This window comes from Engystomops pustulosus, chromosome 1, assembly GCF_040894005.1.
Source record: "Engystomops pustulosus chromosome 1, aEngPut4.maternal, whole genome shotgun sequence".
In the NCBI taxonomy this organism is placed as follows: domain Eukaryota; kingdom Metazoa; phylum Chordata; class Amphibia; order Anura; family Leptodactylidae; genus Engystomops; species Engystomops pustulosus.
Window position 1 is genome coordinate 197,033,852 of NC_092411.1, and position 24,199 is coordinate 197,058,050.

Consider the following 24,199-nt stretch of genomic DNA (forward strand, 5'->3'; position numbering starts at 1 on the left):
AGTGGACATTGAGGGGCAGGAAATAGGGTAGGCTGGGAACGCCATAGACCAGTGGTGGCGAACCTATGGCACAGGTGCCAGAGGTGGCACTCAGAGCCCTCTCTGTGGGCACCCATCACCCAGCACAAAGGTCACCTTTGAGGACTCAATACCTTCTCCTGTAGTCACAGGCAGCCCAGGACTTGCCACGTTCGGCGCTATTTTAAAGTGACTAGAAGTGCAGGAGGAGCAAGGAGGTGCTGACATAGCTGGATTATCATTGTTGTCCCTTCTCTGGACTTCATTCATTCTGTAAGGGACCTTAGAGGGAAACTACAATAACAATCCAAATTTCTCCTTTCTACTGTATTGGTGTCCTCAGGATGCGAATACGTTTGAAACCTGTGAGTTACTTTAGTTGCTTTAAATTGGCAGTTGGCACTTTGTGAAAAACATGTGGCTTTTGCTTGTAGTTTTGGCACTCAGTCCCTAAAAGGTTCGCCATTACTGCCATAGACTGTCAATTTTATTGATCCAGGTTATCATTGAACTCTTTTCAGGCAGGACCTGGTGTAGAAATCATGAAATGACCAAACCTTCCAAGTATATCCGGGGCATCATGTGCTGGCTGGGGTGAATGTTAACACTTGTACACAATGGGGCAGATTTATTATTTTGATAATTCTTTAATAATTCTTTATTTTTTTTCTGGAGTTACAATTATAAAATATACCTGTTTCAACTTGCATACAAATTCAATTTAAGAATAAACCTAAAGACCCTATCTTGTATGTAATCTGGGGACTGCCTGTATGTGTTCTTTCTGCCTAAAGCAGTGATACCACTTAGCACTTCAGGGGTCTTCATTTAATATGGTTAACACTTCCATTTTTTTAACAATATAGAGGGGAGTAATGTAAAATGTTGTCCTATAATCATATAACTCAACATACAATCCCCCACATTCACCACACTGAAATGATTACTATGGTTAAATGGGCAGATATATCAAAACTACTCAACCCAATTAAAAAAAAAAAAAAATTATATATTTATATATCTACTAATTGGATAATGCCAAAATATTCCATAGTGCATCGATACATCTTTGCAGTACCCAGAGGAAACCCATTAAAAACGTGCATGCAGATTGTTGCCCTTGGTCCGTTTGAAACCCAAAACCCCTATAATAAAAAGCATCAGTGCCATCTACCATCATTGCCTTGTTCGCATAATGGTCATAAAGAGGTAGAAACCTAATTTTGTGACATTGAAAGCTATTTTTCAGTTTCCATTCTAGCAAAAGCTATAGTATTTGTTAAATTATCAGCACAGACAAATCATCCACAGAAAGAAACATAATGATTGTAAGCCCCTCATTATAGAGAATACTTGCCTACCCCATAGTGCTTTTCTACTTCTTATAAAGCATGGACTTACATACTTTATATTGTGCAAATAAAATGCTTTTGTGCAGCCAGGTTGGAATAGTGTTTTAATTTTGCATATAAATCCCACCTACTATTCTCCACCATGCAAGAATCACAGCAGTGAAAAATCTGCAGAGTAATGCTTTACGTCCTGACCTCCCGCTCTCCGCACTGTATGATCCACCAACACATTTTTTGCTATATGACAGGAAGTAAACAAGATGAAAAGCAAACTAGCAACTGGAAGGCAGCAGTGCTGCAGAATGTCACCATAGTGGCCCCACACACCTGTCTGCAGTATACACTTATCTGCAAATGCCATTTATAAAATAAAGAGATACCACATTTTCACATCTCCTAAATTAGTGTGTGTGTGTGTGTGATGTGTTACATTAAATAAAGCAATAAAATCCATCCCATTGAGGTGATACACTTGTGTACATCATTCATAACATGATGTCTACTGTCACTTAGATCAACTGTAAAGTCGCCATCTGCTCATAAATTTTTATGCACATGCTGAGAAAATAACCATACGCTACATTTAAAACAGTCTAAAGCGCAGTCCTCTGTGTTAATTACACAATACAAGAAGGAAGACAGGAAATACACTAAACATAACATTACAATGTTAATATTGTTAGTATTCCAGTACTCAAGAAAAAAAATACGAGAAGGAAAAGGATGTATACCTTTGCAGAGACATCAGTTCACAGGCCATCACACTGTGAAGAAGCCAGTGCAGTGTATCCAGGCTCTCCAGCAGCTATCCCTGCAGTAACTGCCTCCTGCTCACCAGCCCAGACACCGCCTTCTCCTTGTTCCACTGAGAACAGGGCGGAACAGGAATATGTGCATGGAAGAAAGGAGGGATGAGGATGTGGAGGCTTTGTCATCAAGTGAAACTTCTTCAGCAGCAGAGCCTGTCTTCTCTGCTGGATTTCTGCACCCTGTCCCCCTCCTTTTGCATACATGTACAGCTGCAGCTCGCAGTTGATCAGGAAATGTAGCTGTCAGAAGGCTTCCCTCTCCTTGCCCGCCTTCCTGGTAACCTGACTCCCATCCGCAGCTATATAGTCAGGTCTGTCATTCAGCCAGGCTGAACCAATAGCTGCCGCTCTAGGTGCAGCCTCATGAATGGGGAAGTGCCCAGCAACAAGAGGCAGTAAAGTCATCATTACACAGAGTTCACTAGGCCTTGTCTCTTGTAGTTCATACGCTACGTTCCTGATAGCACGTCATGTTCAGCATACAATCTGTACAGTCATGCATTTACACTCACTTGTGATATGCGACATCCTTGTAGTAGAGATCAGTTACTGTACATAGTAAAGATATACCTCAAAGAATTATATTGTGTGAAATTACACATAGGAAGGGTTATAAATCAAATAGCAAATCTACACATCATCAGACAGAAAGCATCATAGACAAGAGATGGAAACTAACAGATGATTGTCCGCTTGTTTGATCATATGACAAACACACTGTCCCATGGTAAAATGTAATTAAAAAGGGTTTTTTCTTCCCCCATTCGTCCAGCAGCTTTACCTTTTAATATGATTTAATGCAGAACTATTACCTTGTATCCTTCTTGATGGCTAAATAATAATAAAAAGACATTTCTTAGACTTGAACTGGGAACATTCTAGAAGATCTGAGTGTGAATACTACTCATGCCTTCTGAGGAACAGCCGGTAGTGTTTTCGATCAGACATGTGGAACCGGCCTCTGACTCCTCAAGAGATTGTGTTCTGTGGCTTACGGACATCTCATTCCTGAGAGGCCACAGGAGAGACATGCCAACATAGCTGCTGCACTCAGTCATGTACCAGGAGTAGGAACCCATCAGGAGAACTCCATCTTTCTGATGTAACGGCTTGTCCTTATTTCATACTTTAGCAGGGCATGGATTTCAGGAAGTGCACAGGCTCACCTTACCAGCCCTCCTGGAACTGAGATTATATCACTATATCTTCACCTTAACCATTAGCCACAGAAAACTACTTCTGGGCTCTCAGTGACCACCCTGTGGAAGATGGTCACTGTATCTTTCATATCAAAGTGAAGAGAGTAATACAGCAAAGGATGACTTGTCTATATATACATTTACATATACTGTCTCATGAAAGGTTCATCATAGATGACTGTTCCCCATTATGCACCAGAACTGTTTTGGAAGTTCAGGCAAATGTATCCATTACACAATAGACCTACTTATCTAAATGACAGTCATGAAATATTACACGAAGGCTTCTGACGCTTTCTTTAGAGGAAAGAAGTATGATTATTTTGAAGAAAGAAACATTTTCCCAAGGCAGTGCTTCTAGAGTCCCCCGTGTGAATGGAGGGATGGTACACATGTGTAGGCACCACTCCAACTACATCTTATAACAGTACAAATCAACATTACACAGGGAGTTATTCTGACTGCCATATTTATTGACACTGTTATATTTTCATTTATTTCTGCGGATTATCAGGTGGAAATAAGTCTTTACAATGGAAAGGTTAGGCTTGGCCCCCGACTTTGGCAGAATCAGAGCATTATACACATCAGCAACCAGGCTGGTTTCTGATTCATTAGTTATGACTGCGGGATTACCACTGGAAAAAAACCCATCCATAAAGAAATGTCTGCAGTTAACCCCAGATCACATCAGGATTGTGTTATGTTGAGTTTCATACAGATCCAGTTCCAGTCAATTTCTTTAACTGCCGGCAGTATATCTGGTTCTGTAACTCACAGAGCAGCAATCTGAGCGCAGAGATATGATGTGTCTGAAAAGACACTCTTTCATAGTCATATGCAAATGAAGCCATATTCATATAAAAATCAATGCTAGAAAGGGCATTTTATACCTTACCTGTGTCCCTTTAAAGGACACCTGTCATCAGGTCTCTGCCACTTGTCCTGTCACTACTACCTGTTGGAGCAGCTCACAAGAATTCCATCCCAGCCTTTATCTAGTTATTTCATACATTAATCATTATAAAATCATCTATTCTTTTTTATGTAAATGAGGCTGGTCACATGGTCAGAGGCAGTGATGTCACACCTGTTTCCCCTCCCCTCTCCTCCCCCTGCTCATGTCTGTGTGTAGCATTGCTAGTGTGTGTTCTGTATCTGCTGATATGCTGCATCCTCCTAATACACAGAGAAACAGACATCAGCTACACAAGTACCTGACATGTTCTGCTATAACATGTGTGAGACACAGACATCAGCTACACAAGTACCTGACATGTTCTGCTATAACATGGCTGCCTGGAGCTGTTGTATCTTTCCTATACACACACACATGCACACACAGGCTTGCAGGGGTCGCCAGCACCAGGAAGCACACCAATATACAGCCTCACATCATTATACAGGCTGTCAGTCAAGCACTGGGGGTTTGGCTGTGCCTCCCGCTCATGAATAAGCTGGACAGCTTGAATATGCTAATGCTTCATTGGACATTTCACAGGTCATTTGCATACAGCTTTAGGACCTCATTGCTTAAGTTTACAGGCATGTAGAGGGACAATGGAGGGATAGAGGCAATGCTCTCTAATGGCAGTTTATGAAAATATATTTAGATTAGGGGGGTTATTTTGCATGACGGGTTCTCTTTAAGCACTGGTAGGGGGATACAAGTGTTCGCCCAATTGCTCCATCTTATTTCTGCTATAATAATTTAGGAAGAATCTTGGTACTGGCTTGGTCCCTTCTTTTTTTAGGCTACTGCTTCCCCTAATACTACTGCTGAGAATTGGTAGTTTAAATTTTGTGCAACATCTTGCAGAAGAAGTTAGAAGCAATGTGCAATCTAAGTGAGGAAAATATAAGAGTACTGGATATAGACATTTAGCCCGGTCATCATATTCCTATTGACCGACAGGCCAGGCAGTTTCAGACATGTTTTTTAAGGCATTATTGCCTAGTTAGCGGTTCTTAAAAAGCAGCATGCAATCGAGAAACTGGGAAAAGCAAAGCTAGTGCACAATAATTTTGCCAATAATTATTATTGCAGTCTTTATTGCTGATGACCAAATATGGCTGTAAACCTATTTATGGGTATTTGAATCAATTTTAATGACTGCGAGGCAAAGTACAACAGAAATATTTAGCAATAGCCCAAGTTCATAACCTCATAGTTAAGGCAACTGCATAGCAAAGTGGCAAAGTGATGGAAAACTGCACATATTAGTTTGCAAGTTATTAAGCACTGACATTAACTCCTTAAAGGGGGTTGTCCACTTTCAGTAAATAATTGATATGGTTTAAGAAAAGTTATACAATTTCAAATATACTTTCTGTATCAATTCCTCGGATATCTAGATTTCCGCTTGCTTTTCCGCTATAGTAAAACATCTATGTTTACTTCCAGTGGATAGAAATTTGTCCATGGTCTTGTGATGGACAGGCAGGTGTACCAGCCATTTGTATCAGAGAGAGTAAGCAGAGATGTGTGATAATAATGGCTCATGCACCTGTGTGTCCATCACAAGACCATGGGCAGATTTCTATCCAGTAAAAGTAAACATAGAAGCTTTTTATAGCAGGACAGCAAGCAGAGCTCCAGAAAACCACGAGGAATTGATACAGAAAGTGGGAAATTGTAAAACTTTTATTACACAAATAATAGCAATTATATGTTGAAAGTGGACAACTCCTTTAAGGACCAAGGCAATTTAGGGCTTTCAGACCAAGGCCGATTAAAAAAAAAAACAAAAAAAACTGCCCTGTGTTATTTATTATAAGTGGTTATAACCTTCAAATGCTTTAACATATCCAGGTAATTGTACTTCAACTTAGTGGGAATATTGGATGATATCTTTCAATTCGTTTAATCATGAAAAAAATAATGGAAATTAGGCAAAAAAAAAGTATTAAAATTGCCAAAACCTTTATTTTTAAGAACCTGCTCAGTTTAAGCGACTTTGAGAGGTTAAAACCCATAAATAGAAACTACACCCTTCAATGTATGAGAAACCGTCTTGAAGAGGTTTGTTAACCCTTTAGGTGTTTTATATAGGTTAAAACAAAATGGAGGTGGGATTTACAATTTAAAATTTTTTTGGACAATACATTCATTTTGGCCCAAAAATGTAAAATTCACAATGGAATAAATGGCAAAAAGCTCCACAAAGTTTAATGTTCAATTTCTCCTGAGTATGCAGATACCCCATATGTATTGGTAAACTGCTGTATGGTCACATGGGCAGTATAGGATGGAGAAAGCACCATTCACAGCAGATTTGAATTATCATATTTTAAAGGCTATAAAATGTTTATATTTTTTGCAATGTGGACATATGGGGGAATATTTTTTTCCAGTATGAGAGCATATTCTGTCTAAAACCAAATATGACGATATGTACTGAGCACATGTATAACCAGCCGGCCAGGGTTAGGTACAAATCACTCCTGTAACTTAAGACAAGGAAGTAACCAGTTCCTTCTAGAAATATCTAGTACAGCTATTCTATATAGTGAGCACGATGTGTTCACAGCACACAAACATGACCATATGCTACACACACAGCCTGCCTCCACATCAGCATATAGTATTTTCCTAAAAAACAATATGCCTGAGAACACAACCCTGTACATATATTTGCATCTAGACAGCAGAACAATGAAATATCTGAGATTGTTACAATAATTCTGCAATTTGCAAATGACAGTCACTCAAACCTGATCAATATATGACTTGCATTACGTTCCTAACTTGTCGTTATATTGACACTGGGCCTGACAACAGAATATTTAAATATAGTTACATATTTGCTGAGTAATTATAGTAAAAGAATAAATGTTTGGATTGGCTTTAAGAGTCATATGACATACTGGCTCAGCTAGGAGTTAGAAATAAGCCATAAAATGACTATGGTAATGCAGAAATGCTTTCTTTCGATTTGTCGACTCTCTTTTTACCTTGGGGGGCTGTAAATGTGGATAATTTTTTATGTCCACATAAAAGTCACCTTGCAACCACTTTTACAACTATAGACTAGAAAGGCTAAACATTACCTCTTTCCCACCAACTTTTTAAAAAGTGGAGCATGTGGTGTAAAACTTGCAGGGGTTGGGGCAGTATATTATGTAATTTACCAATATACCTGTATATACTCGAGTATAAGCCGACCCAAGTATAAGCAGAGGCCCCTAATTTTACCACCAAAACCTGGGAAAACCTATTGACTCGAGTATAAGCCGAGGGTGGGAAATGCATTGGTTGCAGCCTCCCTAGTAAACAGCCTGCCAGACCCTGCCCCATAGTATATAGGCTGCCAGCCCATAGCCCCCAGTATATAGGCTGCCAGACCATATCCCCCAGTATATAGGCTGCCAGCCAATATCCCCCAGTATATAGGCTGCCAGCCAATATCCCCCAGTATATAGGCTGCCAGCCAATATCCCCCAGTATATAGCCTGCCAGCCAATATCCCCCAGTATATAGCCTGCCAGCCCTTATCCCCCAGTATATAGCCTGCCAGCCAATATCCCCCAGTATATAGCCTGCCAGCCCATATTCCCCAGTATATAGCCTGCCAGCCCATATCAACATAGTTTGGGTCCAGTGGATACCCCAAGAGACCACTAACTCCTGCAGAAACCCACAAGCACCATTTGCAGGTATTAACCCTTAAAATGCTGATAGCATTTAAAAGCCCTCTTGTGTCTACTTTGCCGGCATGGCCGGATGTTGAACTTTGCAATGTACTTGCAGTTCTGGCCTGTTCATTCCTACTCATTAGCAGCCATGCCTGTCCATAAAATGGCTGGAGGGCCATGTGTTCTTAAACGTCTATGACGACCAGTCTGTGTGTGCTCTACCTTCCAGGACCTTATGAGGGGGCCAGTCTTATTACTGTCATCCCCCTCTACTGAAGACACAGTGGGGCACATTTACTTAGCCGTCCCAGAGGCGAGTTGCCCAATGAGGATTTGGAGCTGCCGCGATTCACTAAGATCGTGTGTCCAATTTCTTGCATGTGTCGCTTCCCCGCTCAGGTATGCCGGAGTTTACCATCTTCTTCCCAAGTCCATGTAAGTGCATGGCTTGCGACACAATTTTGAATGTTAAAGGGAACCCGTCACCACTATTTTCACAAATACAGGTAGTGGCAGGTTCCTATAGAGCTCTAGTAACTATCTGACACCCTGCTTTTAGCTAACAATTGTTCCCCTCAGATCCCCATAAAATCAGAGTTATAATCTTGCCTGGTATCTATGCAGCTTTGGAGCGAGTCCACGGGGATCGTGGCCTAATGTCATGTGACCAGGGTGACATCTTCAAAGGTCCTTGAGCTACTTAATATGAAAACTATACCCCATGTACATATCTGACCACATAAAACAATCACAGCAGCCTCCATGGATTTCTAGTCCTCTCCATGCAGGCTGCTGTGATTTCATGTGATAAAATATGCTGTGATTTCATGACATATATGCCTAGTGTACAGTTCCTAATGCTACAAAAGCTGTAGGACCTGCGATGATGTCACCCTGGTCACATGACATTATAGCAGCATACAGAGATAGGGATGGGGAGGAGCTGCTGGATTCAGCCCGAGGAGGCCACGCCCACCTGGACTCCATGTAGCCATGCTTAGTTACCAGATAAAACTATAAAGTTGAATATATGGGAATCTCAGGGGCATAATTTTTAGCTACAAGCAGGGTGTCAAATAGTTATTAGAGCTCTATAGGAACCTGTCACTACCTGTATTTGTGAAAATAGTGGTGACGGGTTCCCTTTAAATCCCGCGCTTAGTCCGAATCAGTCGCCCCCGATTTGTGTCGCATGAAAGTTGGTGCAATTGCGCTAAAATTCGATCACATGTGCAAAAACCCCCAGTTAAATGTGTCGCAAACCGGAAAAAGTTGGGAAATGCGTTGTGCGGAAGCTTAGTAAATGAGCCCCAGTGTGTCCTGTGACTCAGTTTATCAATTCACTTCGGGCTTGACAACTAGACTACCCTAGTGCAGTACAGGGGACTGACAAGAATGAGAATGAATACCATCATAAGGTCCTGGAAGGTAGTGCATGTGCAGAAGTTTAAGATCACATGACCCTCCATCTCTTGCCATTTCATGGACAAGAACAGTTGACTGATTAGGTAAGAAGCATGTTTGTACTAGAGCGCTTGACTTTACATATCAAGAATGTGTAACAAAACATTTAATTGATGAATATTTGTAAGTTACCCAAAATACTGACCACCACACATTACAAAAACTTAAAGTATGGTGGGCAACCCGTTTGAAGTTTTTTAGTGCAAGACTAAAGAATAAATTCCCATATGCACGCCAGATTGCAGGTGTACAAGCCTTGATAAACAATGTGTAGGTATGAGAAAAAAAATAAAAGAGGCCAAAAAGCCTGTAAGGGATGGCATGCAGTTCATAGAATATTACCGTAATAATAACGTGACTTCCTAGAAGAAGTTTCATTGGCTTCAAGCAAGCGCTGTACTTTAATGAATAAGGATATAAAATGAAGACTGCTAATTTATGAGCACTATGCTATGTAGGCCAAAATGTTACACTGCTCATGCAGAACAAACAAGAAGTCCTGCCAAGCATACATCACAAGTTTTTGCAGAGTCACTGGCATGCTGCCACATTTACGTGTTCCTACACATTATGACTGCAGGGATATTTCATTTATGCCATTGCTTCATTGTTTGAGCCCAGAATGCTGTGTGCTTCACTTTCACAACAACAAATTGCCATCCTGAAGGCTGGCAATTTGTGTCTTCTTCTAGAACAGAAAGTGACATGAAAGGTACGTACAACATCAGTTTTCTGCATCCGTTTTATTGTGTAATTGCTTAGTGGGAACACTGATTGAAAACATGCTTTTCATTGGGCAATTGTATACTTTCTTAAAAAGATACAATTATTAGGAAAGACCATTCAAAGCAGACGATCCAAGCCAAGCAAAATGTGTCTGCAAAAGCAAGCAAGAGAACACAACTATTTACACAGGGGTAATCCACCAGCTATTGTTCAACAGGAAACAGGCGACATCGGCATCTTTATACTTTGCTGGAAATATTGGTAGTGGAATCTGTACCAAATGCAGAATAGGTCCCCGATTTTAAGATTAAGGCTACATGCACACATTGTATGCCCATCGTACCAAAGTACGGCGGACATACATCAGCGCCGGGGAGAGGAGGAGGAGGGGGGAGAGCACTGCTCACCCCCAACCCTCTCCATAGAAATACACAGCACACTGTGCCGTATTCTGTAGAAAGATAGGACGTGTCTTATCTATCTACGGGCTACGAAACAATACGGTGCCGCACCGTACTGCTCCCATACGGCGCCTTGAGGCCATTGCAATGTATGGGGGACGTATATAAGCCGTACACGTTTGTGTGAATGTAGCCTAAGGCTGCATAGATTTCACAGATGTCTGTATTTTAGAGATGTAATTCCAACCCCCCCTCCCCTCTATCAGTCCTGGTGTGCACAATTTCATTTGCCGCAAAATCTGACTGTAAATCAGTAGTCTAGGGTCTGGCAGGACACATTATTTTCCTGTCTGATGCTGCACTGAGCTCCAGCCACCAACATTGCATTCCAGGATGAGCTCACAGAGACTTCATGCCTTCAAGCAGCGTGAGGAGAGTAAAGCTACAGACACATAAGCTCTTTATCCAGGGGAGGGAGGGCCACAGCAGAGCTAACTATGTGTTTTATAGGTGAGATATAGCAGAGCTAAGAATGTAATTGTGTGTTATATGCATCTCATGGATCTCATCTCTCATTTCTGATCTGTCTCATCTCTCTTTCTATGTGTGAGATATTAGTGAATGTTCAGAGGCTAAAATGAAAGTGTATATAAACCTGGACCATGATAATCTAAGGACACAAGGATCATAATGGGGCTTATTTGCTAAGAGTCCGCGGATCGCATTTCCGTTGGACTGTTCATGGTTGTTGGGATCTGCACCGCAGGGAAAGGTATTTAAAAAGGGATTGTGTCGCACACAATTAAAATTTGGCACAGCGGTGCCGCTTTTCATGCGACAGAAATCGGGGAGGGTGGTCCATGGGACGATCCCACCGATTTGGACTGAGCGCGGGATTTAATATTCAAATTGTGTCGCAACCAATGCACTTACACGAACCAGGAAAAAGATGGTGAACACCGGCGGACCTGAGCGGGGAAGCGACACATGCAGGATATCGGTCACACAATTTTAGTGAATCGCGGCACAGTGCATTGTCGGCGGACAATGCACTATTGGGAACTCCGAGGGACCAGGTAAGTAAATGTGCCCTATTGTGTCTGCTTAGAGAGTCCTCGCTAAAACAGCAATAACACTGTAAAGAGTGAAATTGTAAAGTAAGCAATTAAAATTATCTTTATTGTGTGATCATCACTAGAGGATTGAAATTCAACGCATTTAAGCCCCAGATTTGCCAATAATTTCTCCCATTTAATGAAACTAAGAAATATTCTGCAGACTAGCAAGTAAAATTGAGAGTGTGAGATTCTGATAGAAGTCTTAAAAGGTACTCTATAAAGCAGCTTTTCAACATACAAATCCACACAGACCACCTTAGAACAATCTTAGATACCTTACAGAACTCTTGCTGGTTCAATGAAATATGTAAATTAAGCTCCTGATAAACATGACTTGTGATGATCTGAGAGCAAAACAATCTCATAGGCTTAAAGAGAACCCGTCATGCAAAATAACCCCCCTAAACTAAATATATTTTCATAAACTGCCATTAGAGAGCATTGCATCTATCCCTTCATTGTCCCTCTACATGCCTGTAAACCTAAGCAATGAGGTCCTAAAGCTGTATGCAAATGACCTGTGAAATGTCCAATGAAGCATTAGCATATTCAAGCTGTCCACCTTATTCATGAGTGGGAGGCACAGCCACACCCCCAGTGCATGACTGACAGCCTGTATAATGATGTGAGGCTGTATAATGATGTGCTTCCTGGTGCTGGTGGCCACACCCCCTGCAGCCTGTGTGTGTGCATGTGTGTGTGTTTAGGAGAGATACAGCAGCTCTAGGCAGCCATGTTACAGCAGAACATGTCAGATTCATGTGTAGCTGATGTCTGTGTCTCTCACCTGTATATTAGGAGGATGCAGCATGTCAGCAGATGCAGCACACACACTAGCAATACTTTACTATACATTACACACAGACATGAGCAGGGGGAGGAGAGGGGAGGGGTAACAGGGGTGGCATCACTGCCTCTGACCATGTGACCAGCCTCATTTACATGATAAAAAATATGTGATTTTACAATGAATAATGTATGAAATAACTAGATAAAGGCTGGGATGGGATCCTTGTGAGCTGCTAAAACAGGTAGACAGGTAGTAGTGACAGGACAAGTGACACAGACCTGATGACAGGTGTCCTTTAAGGAGATCCAATTTACAGACGACTCCTAGTTATAAACAGGCCTCCCTGCCTACTGTGACCTCTGGTGAAGCTCTTTGGATGCTGGTAAATTACCAAACTTTGGCCCCAGGCTACAATGATCAACATAACAGTTATCAACGGTGTCTCCGATGAAGCTTTTTTTGTTAATGCTTGCTCTCCTGACAGCCCAAAATTATGAAAATCCTATAGTCACACTAATGGAAAAATCACTTAGTCTGAAGTTACACTTACAAAACCATAGCAATTCCAACTTACATACAAATTCAAGTTGAGAATAAATCTACAGAACCTATCCTATACGAACCTGGGGACTTCCAGAATAAAGAGACTTTTGATAAGCTGAAATGTTTAAATTCACTAATCCACACACGTTGCTAAAGTGCTGCGGTGCCTGCAAGTTTTTGAACAGCCACATAAGTAATGGACACATGGGCCATTACAAAAAAATATACTTTTTAAAACGTCAATGGGTCCTGTACAAAAGTTTAGGCTGTTTTGTAAATGCCATCAGAAAGACTTAAGCCAAGAAGAACAAATAATATAATATGAAATGTATTTAAGAGAGCAGGCAGTAATAGCATTGGCAATGTTAAAATGTCACTAGTGCCAAGTAGAGGGAACAAAGATCAGACTTTGGCCCATGTATCATTCCACCAGTGGAGACTTTCATATCAGATGTATCTATATTTGTCTGTCACAGCTACACCCTGTCGGCAAACATTTAACGACTTGAACATCATGTTCCAAGTTGTTGTCTTGCCCAAACTGGATGGTGTATATAGCTTTTTCATTCTGTGGGTGTATTTTTATAACATTAAACCACTATGTTCATAATAGCTGACAGTAGCTGAAACTAATACACATTTTGTTAATGACACCATCATACACCTGCAAACAAATCATGACAAGCATATTTCTGGGAACTGGATAGCTTTCAAGCCTAGAAAGGTCAAACAGCTGCATATTGCATTTTCTATATAAATATATTGGACCTCATTCATTAAGGACACCTGTGGCTACAAATTACATGATCTGCCGGGTTGCTGTGCATAACTCGGTAAAAATTTTGAAATGAGCCCCACTGTAGTTATATAAACATTTTAGTAATAATGGCATTAAAACAGATGTATACTACTAGATGTAAAACTTTTGACACGACAAGCCCTTTGAATCACTATAGTTCACCTGGTATTAAGAGTCATAAAATGTTACACTTAATTATTCATAATCAAATCTAAAAGTGAACAATAAGAGACAAATCTGAGAAAATCCTGATCATACACATGTTGGATAGCTGTAGGTAAATATTTCTTCTGCAGATGTCTATGGTGGAACCAGAAGAAATGGTCATCAGTTGAATGAGTATGATTCTTTCACTAGGAAGATGGATGGCTAAGCTCTTGTGAGACAGTGGAATACTCTGACTGCTGCTTAATTCTCTACTTCAACATTAATCGGAATTGCCATTTTACGCGTCTAACCAGTATATTGATCGCATAGGGAAGTGATGCAGGTAGAGTCCCTAAGATTTTTTTAAACTTTAGCAGACAGCAAGATAAATCTGCTGAAAACCCTAGATGGGAGGCATCAGAATTACCCACACAACTACTGAATATGAACTGAAAGCAACATACCTGTGCACAGAGTCCGAGCTGCTGGTAACCAGATGATCCACCAGATCCTGGCATTCAGGAGAAGCTGTTCGGGTTGTTATCAGGATGCTGGACTGAGGGACTCCTACAGATGGTTTAGGTTTTGGCACCTCCATTTGGTGTAGTTGTTTTTCATGACTGGGTTTGTTCACCTAGAAAAAAAAACATGTAAGCAACCACACATGAATAAAGCTGACACCTACTATCAAACGCATAGCTACAAGGAATAAACAGCTGTAGTGAAATGTGCCACTTTGACCTCTAGAGAAAAAAAATCTACAGACAACAAGCTTATCAGCCAAGTAGAACAAACAGCTTGTAAGAAAGCAGGATGAGTCATGTAGGCAACAGGAAGACTGCAGCCTCACACAGGAGAAAGGCCATAGCACAAGCCCTGATTCATAAGCCTGTTATATATTACATACAATAGAAATCTAACAGAGACTATGTTAACAAATACAATTGTTGAATTAGTCACTTCTGCGAACCTGCTCGTTCCCTGGTCTGAAACTTAAAGGGAACCTGTCAACGCTGTTTGAAAAAATTAAGTGGAGGGCAGGTTCCCATAGAGCCCTCATAGCAAAAGGGCAACATTTCTTCATCTAATAAAACCGCTGCGCAGAAAAGGAAAAAATCAACCAGGAAGCGTGTCTAGCGAGTCAAGGTGGGCGGATACATACGTGCGAGTCCCACGGCTTGCTCACACCTCCTTTCCCTACGTCATCCGGCTGAATTATAACTCAAATGCCTACGGCTGCCATGAGCGGAAGCAGGAAGCTAAGCAGTAAAGCAGCGCATGTGCCGTATACTGATATATTTTCTACTATATGGCTTGTTTATGCCATGCACTAGGGCAGTGATGTAGTCTCAGGCAGCACTGTCACTTTAAGATAACACTGAGCACAGATAGTCGTAGGCTTCCTGTGAATTCATGAAGATACTTTGTGTCCTCTTTGGTGACGGCCTGGGTGCCCACAGAGAGGACTCCGAGTGCCACCCCTGGCACCCGTGTCATAGGTTCGCCACAACTGCACTAGAGGATAACAGTGGTAAATGTTTAATAGCAACACATGGATTTATACAGCTATTATGTCAATGTTGTAGGTATGGACTCTCAGGATCCAAGCATAATCCTAATACACTCTATAACAGAACAGTCTACTTTTCCAAGGATTCAAAATGTTAAAACAATAACAACGTTTTACAAGATCTCTTAAAAATGGAGCAGGTCAAGCACTGTGTAAAGTAAATACACACAAATTATTTTGGTAAAAGTCTGAGCAGAAATATCCAGGTCAAAATGAACTTATCTGAACGGCGTCCAGCCACAACATACTGCAGGATTTGCCTGATGAAAAAGGTTTGTGTCAAAATCCCCCATGTGATCAAGGCCACATTTCACAGCAGGAGAGCCCTGCACAGTGCACATAAGTGGGCATGTCAAAACTTAGACCCACAATGACAAAGACTTGTGACAAGATTTTTGCAAGTGTGGAACCGGTTCCCATTAAAATGTAATGTTATCTGCAGACAACATGTTATAGAGCAGGAGGGGCTGAGAAGATTTATTTATAGTTTTGTGATAAAAGAATTTTATACATGTTGGGAAGTCAAGATGGCGGTCCAATCACTGACTGGCAGCTTACTTTGCATGTACTCTAATAAATGGAGGATTGTTAATCAATGATATTTTAGTAAAAGGTTATAATTTATTTTTTGTTACAAAACTTATATCAATCTGCTCTATTAATAAGCAGCATTGAATTCTCATAGTGACAGACCTGTTTTAATCCGCTTCTAAACATTAACCCCTTTAAGGAAACCTACCACCAAGGATCTACCTATTGAGGTACATCCAGTGGCAGGTTCATCTAATCTATAGTAGTAATCCTTTAGTCCCCCATATCTTTTATGCATTTTTATTGCTGTAATATGCAAATTTACCAAAGAGGCTACTGGGGTGTGGAGTAGCATGGCTCAGGCTACATGGACTGTTACTTCACGCCCCAGTATCCTCTTGCGATCCACCTACCAAGCCATCTTTAGTGCACAGTTGCACGCACTCATCCGCGAAGGGGGTTTCTGCACATGCACTGTAGCTCCGGTTTCAGAGCCAAGACCACACAGCCGTCAGGGGGGCGTTCTGAGCATTTGCAGAGCCCGTTTTTTATAGCTTTTTTATGGTTGACTTGTTTTGATGGATATAGAACTCAATTGTTGAGAAATTTGACATGTTCTAAGAAGCATAACATTTATTTTTTTGTATACTAAGCTGTTGTAGGGCTTGTTTTTTGCGAGACAAGCTGTACTTTTTATTGGCATCATGTCGGGTAAATGTTACTTTTTGATCGGTTTTCATCCTTTTTTTTTAATGAGGTTGGATGTGAAAACTATTGCAATTTTTTATTTTATTCTACGAGTTGTTATGGATGTGGGGATACTCAATATGTAGCTTTTTGTGGCGATTTCCACTTTTTTGAATGTGAAATTTCATTTTTATATGCGATGGGGCATGAGGCGATCTTTTTTATTTTATTTGCATTTTTCTTTTGACTGCTTTACTTTGTTCCAGTGTGGGATATGAACAAGTGACCATTTTATCACTTGTTCAATGCAATTTACTTTACCTGGTTATTACTTTAACCAGCCTATGCATTCTGGTTAAAGCATTTATTATCGTGCTAATATCACAATCTAACAGGCACTTCATAGGACCCCAGGGCTGCTGTGGAAGCGGATGGATGCCGACCCGCCAGGTGAGTACCCGACACTGCTACTGAGCCCAGGTGATCACTGAGATCGTACATGAACGTCTTATTGCGTCAAGGGGTTAATGATTTATTAAAAAATTTAAACAATGTACTTTGTGCAATACACAGACCTTGAGGAACTAAAAAGAGTGAAGGTCTGGCAGTCACGTAAATGTCAAGGGTAAAAGACTACAGACTTGTAACAGTGAGATGACGTAAGTGGGAGGAGGGACATTTTTTAAATCAACATGCCAGATGTTGGAACCTGTCCTACATGGATCATGTAAAACTGACCTTTCTGAGAAAAGGTTCCCTTAATGTAACAGTACACGGTCACTATTACTGGAAATGCTGTGCATTAAACTTGCAGCATAATACAGTAGTATTGTAGTGAATGGGATTGATGAGAATGCAGGAAAAAAAATCTACAGCGGAAATGACTTTCTTCTGCATCAAATAAGTGAGATAACAATGTGTGACTTAGATTTGGATCAATCCCATAGCACTCAATGTATTTGAATTGTGTTTTATGAAAAGTTTTGCCTTTTAACCCCTCCACGATTGCCATAGGGCTCAGGGGCATAACTACAGCTGTAGCAGACGTAGCAGTTGCGCCCCTCCATGTGATGAGAAGCGCAGCGGTACCGCTGAGTGCAGGGCTGTATTTAGGGGCTGGCTCCATCCTCTTGCTTCTTGTAGCAGGCTCCGTGCAGGCTATCAGAAAGGAGAGAGGGAGGGGAGGGGAGGAGCCTGCCTGCAGCCAATCCCCGCTCTGCATGTTAGCAGTGCGGGAAGCTTCATACAGAGAAGAGGGAGAACGTCCAGCACCTGCAGAGAAGCCACAGCCTCCTCCATAGCAGCAGGGAATCAGCCAGAGCCAAGTCTCCTCACACTCTGCCTTAACCCCTTAGTGTCCTGAGTGCAGGAGCAGCTAAGAAGCTTTCCTCATCTCTCCTAGTGTGCCCCTTAAACACATACAGACCCCTCTTCATCATCCCCACTTATCTTACCCCACCAACGGCATTTCTGCTTTAATATGAGGTTCTGCAGCAGCTGACATATGTATCTAGGACCCAGGACAAAATTATGAAGCAGTCAGTAATAAATGTGGTGCAGTCAGTAATAAATGTGAAGCAGTCAGTAATAAATGTGATGCAGTCAGTAATAAATGTGATGCAGTCAGTAATAAATGTGGTTAAAGGGAAAATCTCTGAGCACCGATGGGGCGCTAAGAAGTAATCCAGGAACAGAGTTTGTGTCCAAAAAAGAGCAATTTATTCTTCAGTAAGCATTAACCCCTTAAGGACGCAGGGTATTTTCGCTCATTTCTCGCTCTCCATCTTCAAAAATCCATAACTTTTTCATTTTTCCGTGTACAGAGCTGTGTGAGGGCTTATTTTGTGCGTAACAAATTTTACTTTCCCGTGATGTTATTTATTATTCCCTGCCATGTACTGGGAAGCCGTAAAAAAATTCCAAATGTGGAAAAAAATTTTAAAAATGCATATGCGGCAGGTTCTTGTGGGCTAAGTTTTTACGACTTTCACTCTGCGCTCCAAATAACACCTCAGCTTTATTCTTTGGTTTGTTGCGATCGCGGTGATACTAAATTTATAAAGGTTTTATTGCGTTTTAATACATTTTCAAAAATTAAACGAATGTGTACAAAAAAGAAAAAAAAATGTTGCCATCTTCTGAAGCTAATAACTTTTTCATACTTTGGGGCACGGAGCATGTCATCTAAAAAGGTGTAAAAGCAGCGTTTCGGACATTTGGGCGCCATTTCCCGTCTCGGAGGTCACCGCCGTCAATAACCGTTTTTATATTTTGATAGATCGGGCATACCTAATGTGTCTGTGATTTTTACTATTTATTATATTTTATATCAGTTCTAGGGAAAGTGATTTGAACTTTTAATATTTTATTATTTTTTTACATTTTTTAAACTTTTTTTTCCCCACTATTTCCTAGACCCTCTAGGGTACATTAACCCTAGATGGTCTGATCGCTCCTGCCATATACTGCAATACAACTGTATCGCAGTATATGGCATTTCTGCACTGTATGCATTACAATGAGCCACAGGCTCATTGTAATGGATGTGCAGGAACGATGTATCCTCGGGTCAAACGAAGACCCGAGGGTACCATGGCAACCGATCGCCGCCCCCCGCTGACGTTCGGGGGAGCGGCGATCGAAGGTAAGATAGCGGTGCCCATGCGCCGCCACGTTTAAAGTGCCGCTGGCGACTTTGCTGGCGGCAGCAAAGCCCATCTCTGTATGAAGAAGGCTCAGCCCGTGAGCCCTCTTCATACAACCTTCACAGCTCCGAGGCGGATATATCCGCCACGGAGCACGAAGGGGTTAAAATACCAAAGCATCATTGTGCAATAAAATACAAAGCATAAACTCGAAATAAAATGTCCTCTCAACGCGTTTCGGGTACTGTGACCCTTTTTCAAAATACGGACAGTAATAAAATATTGTTATAACCAGCTAAATAAATTCTATTTCCAGGACCGGCCCAACCACACAACCTTTAAAGAACATCAGAGATAAAAATTTAAAACATCTGAAATATAAAAATAGGGATTTTAGGATAGAAAACAGAGAGACTGATAAGAGGGATGGGTCTAACAAAACATGGAGAAGCACCATGAGATATATGGGCAATCAGAATACAAAAACACTTTCAGCAGGTAATACTACCACACCGAATGCTAACAAAAGCACCTCACAGACGAACAAAAGTGCCGTATATAACCCTCTTCCTGGTACCTCTGGGCAAAATCCCCCCCCATTAGATTTAGCCAATTTGGATAACATTGAGAACATGCAAAAACCAAACTTACCATCAGGAAGGTTCATGCCTACAGAACCCTCCCATGATGACACAATATTTACTACACATGATGCTAGTTGTGATGAAGATAGTCATGCCGAAGAATCCCATCAAGTGTTTTATACACCTTCACCTTATATTACTTGACTCCCCTAACACACATGACTTACCTTCACCAGACGAGTCGGTATCTTTTTTTGGACTACCGGGGCACTGCTAAAGAAAAGGGTAGTGCAGCAATATGTTCTAGACCCTTTTGTAAAAGAAGTAGGCCATCCAGCTTCCCCTTTGGGGACAAAAAAAGAAAAGCTTCGCAGGCGAGGCCAAAGGGGTGGCAGAAAACGACCTAGAGACGTCCATATTGGAGGAGGATTCCATAGTAGAATCCCCCAAGCACAATAGAATCAGGTAACCTTAGCACAGGCTAAACCAGCAGCTTGTGAGGATACCCAGGACACTAATCTGGTCAAGATCTTTAATCTTTTGTCCCACAAGCTATCTGAGTTTGAAACAAGAGTCCTCGAGAAGGGTTTGTCATATTGTCCATCCCCGAGGTCTAATGAGTTCGAACTATTTATGGACCTTAATAGATTTGTCCGAGGTCTTACTTTAAAAAGACACTTTAACATCATTGATAGCACTAAAGCCACTTCTGTTCCTGAAGAGTCAGTGGAACAAGAAGTTATAGCCCCAATCCACACTAGTCTTAGACCAAAGTCTCTTTTTTTATCCCTCCCACCATAGAGGCAATTTTGTGGACACGTTTTATACTTTAGTGTCGACAGATTTCCGGAAACTACATTCATGTACAAAGAATGAAAACAACCACTCCGGTAGGAGAGAAAATCTAACATAAAGAAAAGAAGAGTCTAAAAGATTTAGCCTCTAATGAGGATTTGGTTGTTAAATCTGCTGAGAAAGGGGGAGGGGTGGTCATTTTAGACAGGACCGATTACGTTGCAGAGGCAATGTGGTTGTTATCAGACTCAGAATTTTACTCTAGAATGGATCATAATCCCACTAATAATTATAAAAAGGAACTATACAACTTTTTAGATGAGGGTCTCCAGAAAGGGATTCTCAGTAAAAAGGAGTACCAATACCTTAGGATAGAAGAGCCAGTAACGGCTCTTTTCTACTATCTGCCTAAAGTTCATAAAAATGACACCAAGCCCCCAGGGAGACCAATAATATCAGGTATTAACTCCTTAACTAATCTCTCCCACTACACTGATATTTTCCTCCAGAAATATGTCAGAAACCTCAAATCCTTTCTGTTGGATACCTCAGATTTAATCAGGTATGTCATAAATGAGTCATGGGAAGAAAATTATCTCTTTATTACCATGGATATCTCTTCCCTATACACCAAAATCCCTCATGATTTAGGTATCCATGCCGTCTCCCATTTTCTTCATAATGACACATCCATCCCTGCTGCCCAATCCAACTTCCTGCTGAGGGCAATTTCCTTTATCCTGAAACACAATTATTTTTCATTTCTCAATAAAATCTTTTTGCAAAAAAGGGGTACTGCGATGGGCAGCAAATTTGCGCCCAGTTTCGCTAACTTGTATGTGGGTCTTTTCGAAGAGGAGTTCATTTACCCACATAATGCATTTGGCGAATGTCTTCTCTACAAGAGATATATTGATGACATTTTCATAATTTGGAAGGGTAGTAAGGTGGAAGCACTCGAGTTTGTAAGAGACATTAATGAGAATGAGTGTGGTCTCGAATTCACATGCGAAATTACATCTAATAATGCTGAGTTTCTGGTTGTTGTTTTTCATACATCTGACTGTCAGATCAAGACTAAGACCTTCTTTAAGAAGGTCGATAGCAATAGTTACCTTGACTTCTGTAGCAGAAGTGGTTAACCCCTACGGGACACAGCCTATTTTGGCCTTAAGGACGCAGACCCATTTTTCAAATATGCCCTGTGTCAGTTTATATGGTTATAAAATTGGAACACTTCAACTTATCTATGTGATTTTGAGATTGTTTTTTTGTGACATATTGTACATCATGATAGTGGTGTTTGTCTGCCAATATGTATTGTAGTTTTTTTTAAAAAAAAGCAAAATTTGGCAAAAAATTAGAAAAATTTTCAATTTTCATAGTTTGAAATTTTTGGCTTGCCAGATAAATAATTTTACTTCACAAAAAAGTTTATATCCAACATTTACCATATCTCTAATTTATGTTTTCATCATTTTGACAGAGTTCTTTCACTTTTTTAGGATTTGAGAAGGCTTAAAAATATAACAGCAATTTTCCAAAATAAGAGAAAATTTCCAAAACCAAGTTTTTCTGGGACCAGTACATATCTAAAGTGTTTTTTTGAAGGCATATACATTAGAAACCCCTATAATTCACCCCATTTATAAACTGCACCTCTTCAACAACTCAAAACGGGTATAAGGGTGTCTGTTAACCCTTTAAGCATCTCACAGGAATTCAAATAAAAAAGAGGTAAAGTTAAGAAATTATAATATTTTTTCTATAACAGGTTTAATTAGTTCAAAAAAAATTAAATTTACAAGAGTAAAAGAGTAAATGCATCCTAAATTATGTTATGTGATTTCTCCTGAGTAAGAAAATATCCCACATGTAGATGTGAACTGGTTTTTGGGCACATGCCAGGGCACAAAGCAGAAGGAGGGCCACTGGGCTTTTGAAGAGCAGCATTTTATGAAAAAGCATTCACGTGTCATGTTGCTTTTGTAGATCCCCTGAGGTGTCAGAACAGTAGAAACCCCTGACAAAATGACCCATTTTGGAAACTACACCCCTCAAGGAATATATCAAGGGGTAAAGTGAATGGCTTGACCCTACAGGGGTTTCACAGAATTTATTAACATAGGACTGTGAAAATGAAAATTTACAATTTTTTCAAGAAAATCTCATTTTAGCCCCCAAAATGTCATTTTTAAAAGCAGTTTAGGTTGAAAAGTACCCCAAATTTTGTCACACAATTTCTTCTGAATACGGCAATACCCCATATGTGGTTGTAAGTTGCTGTAGGGGTATATGGCAGGAGTTGGAAAGAGAACAAGGCTTTAGGGCCTTTGGAGAGCAGATTTTGATGAAATAATTTTCATGCCCTATGTCATGTTTGAATAGCTCCTGGAGTACTGTAACAGTGATAAACCCCCCAAAGTGACCCCATTTTGGAAACTACACCCCTCAAGGAATATATCAAGGGGTAAAGTGAATGGCTTGACCCTACAGGCGTTTCACAGAATTTATTAACATAAGACTGTGAAAATGAAAATTTACAATTTTTTCAAGAAAATCTCATTTTAGCCCCCAAAATGTCATTTTTAAAAGCAGTTTAGGTTGAAAAGCACCCCAAATTGTGTCACACAATTTCTTCTGAATACGGCAATACCCCATATGTGGTTGTAAGTTGCTGTAGGGGTATATGGCAGGAGTTGGAAAGAGAACAAGGCTTTAGGGCCTTTGGAGAGCAGATTTTGATGAAATCCTTTTCATGCCCCATGTCATGTTTGAATAGCTCCTGGAGTACTGTAACAGTGATAAACCCCCAAAGTGACCCCATTTTGGAAACTACACCCCTCAAGGAATATATCAAGGGGTAAAGTGGAAGGTTTGACCCTACAGGCGTTTCACGGTATTTATGAACATAAGACTGTGAAAATGAAAATTTACATTTTTTTCAAGAAAATCTCATTTTAGCCCCCAAAATGTCATTTTTAAAAGCAGTTTAGGTTGAAAAGCACCCCAAATTTTGTCACACAATTTCTTCTGAATACGGCAATACCCCATATGTGCTTGTAAGTTGCTGTAGGGGTATATGGCAGGAGTTGGAAAGAGAACAAGGCTTTAGGGCCTTTGGAGAGCAGATTTTGATGAAATTATTTTCATGCCCCATGTCATGTTTGAATAGCTCCTGGAGTACTGTAACAGTGATAAACCCCCAAAGTGACCCCATTTTGGAAACTACACCCCTCAAGGAATATATCAAGGGGTAAAGTGGAAGGTTTGACCCTACAGGCGTTTCACGGTATTTATGAACATAAGACTGTGAAAATGAAAATTTAAATTTTTTTCAAGAAAATCTCATTTTAGCCCCCAAAATGTCATTTTTAAAAGCAGTT

General features: G+C 40.6%; 1 protein-coding gene across 8 annotated transcripts in view; it reads right to left on the reverse strand.

Annotated features, from left to right (window-relative positions):
- The window catches only part of FAM13A (family with sequence similarity 13 member A), a 161,615-nt gene that overhangs the window by 51,798 nt on the left and 85,618 nt on the right, over window positions 1-24,199 (reverse strand). For all 8 annotated transcript variants that reach the window (XM_072117632.1, XM_072117668.1, XM_072117624.1 and 5 more), the window contains one exon: window positions 14,466-14,635. In XM_072117632.1, coding sequence (XP_071973733.1) covers window positions 14,466-14,635 — 170 coding nt within the window. The remainder of the gene's footprint in view (window positions 1-14,465; window positions 14,636-24,199) is intronic.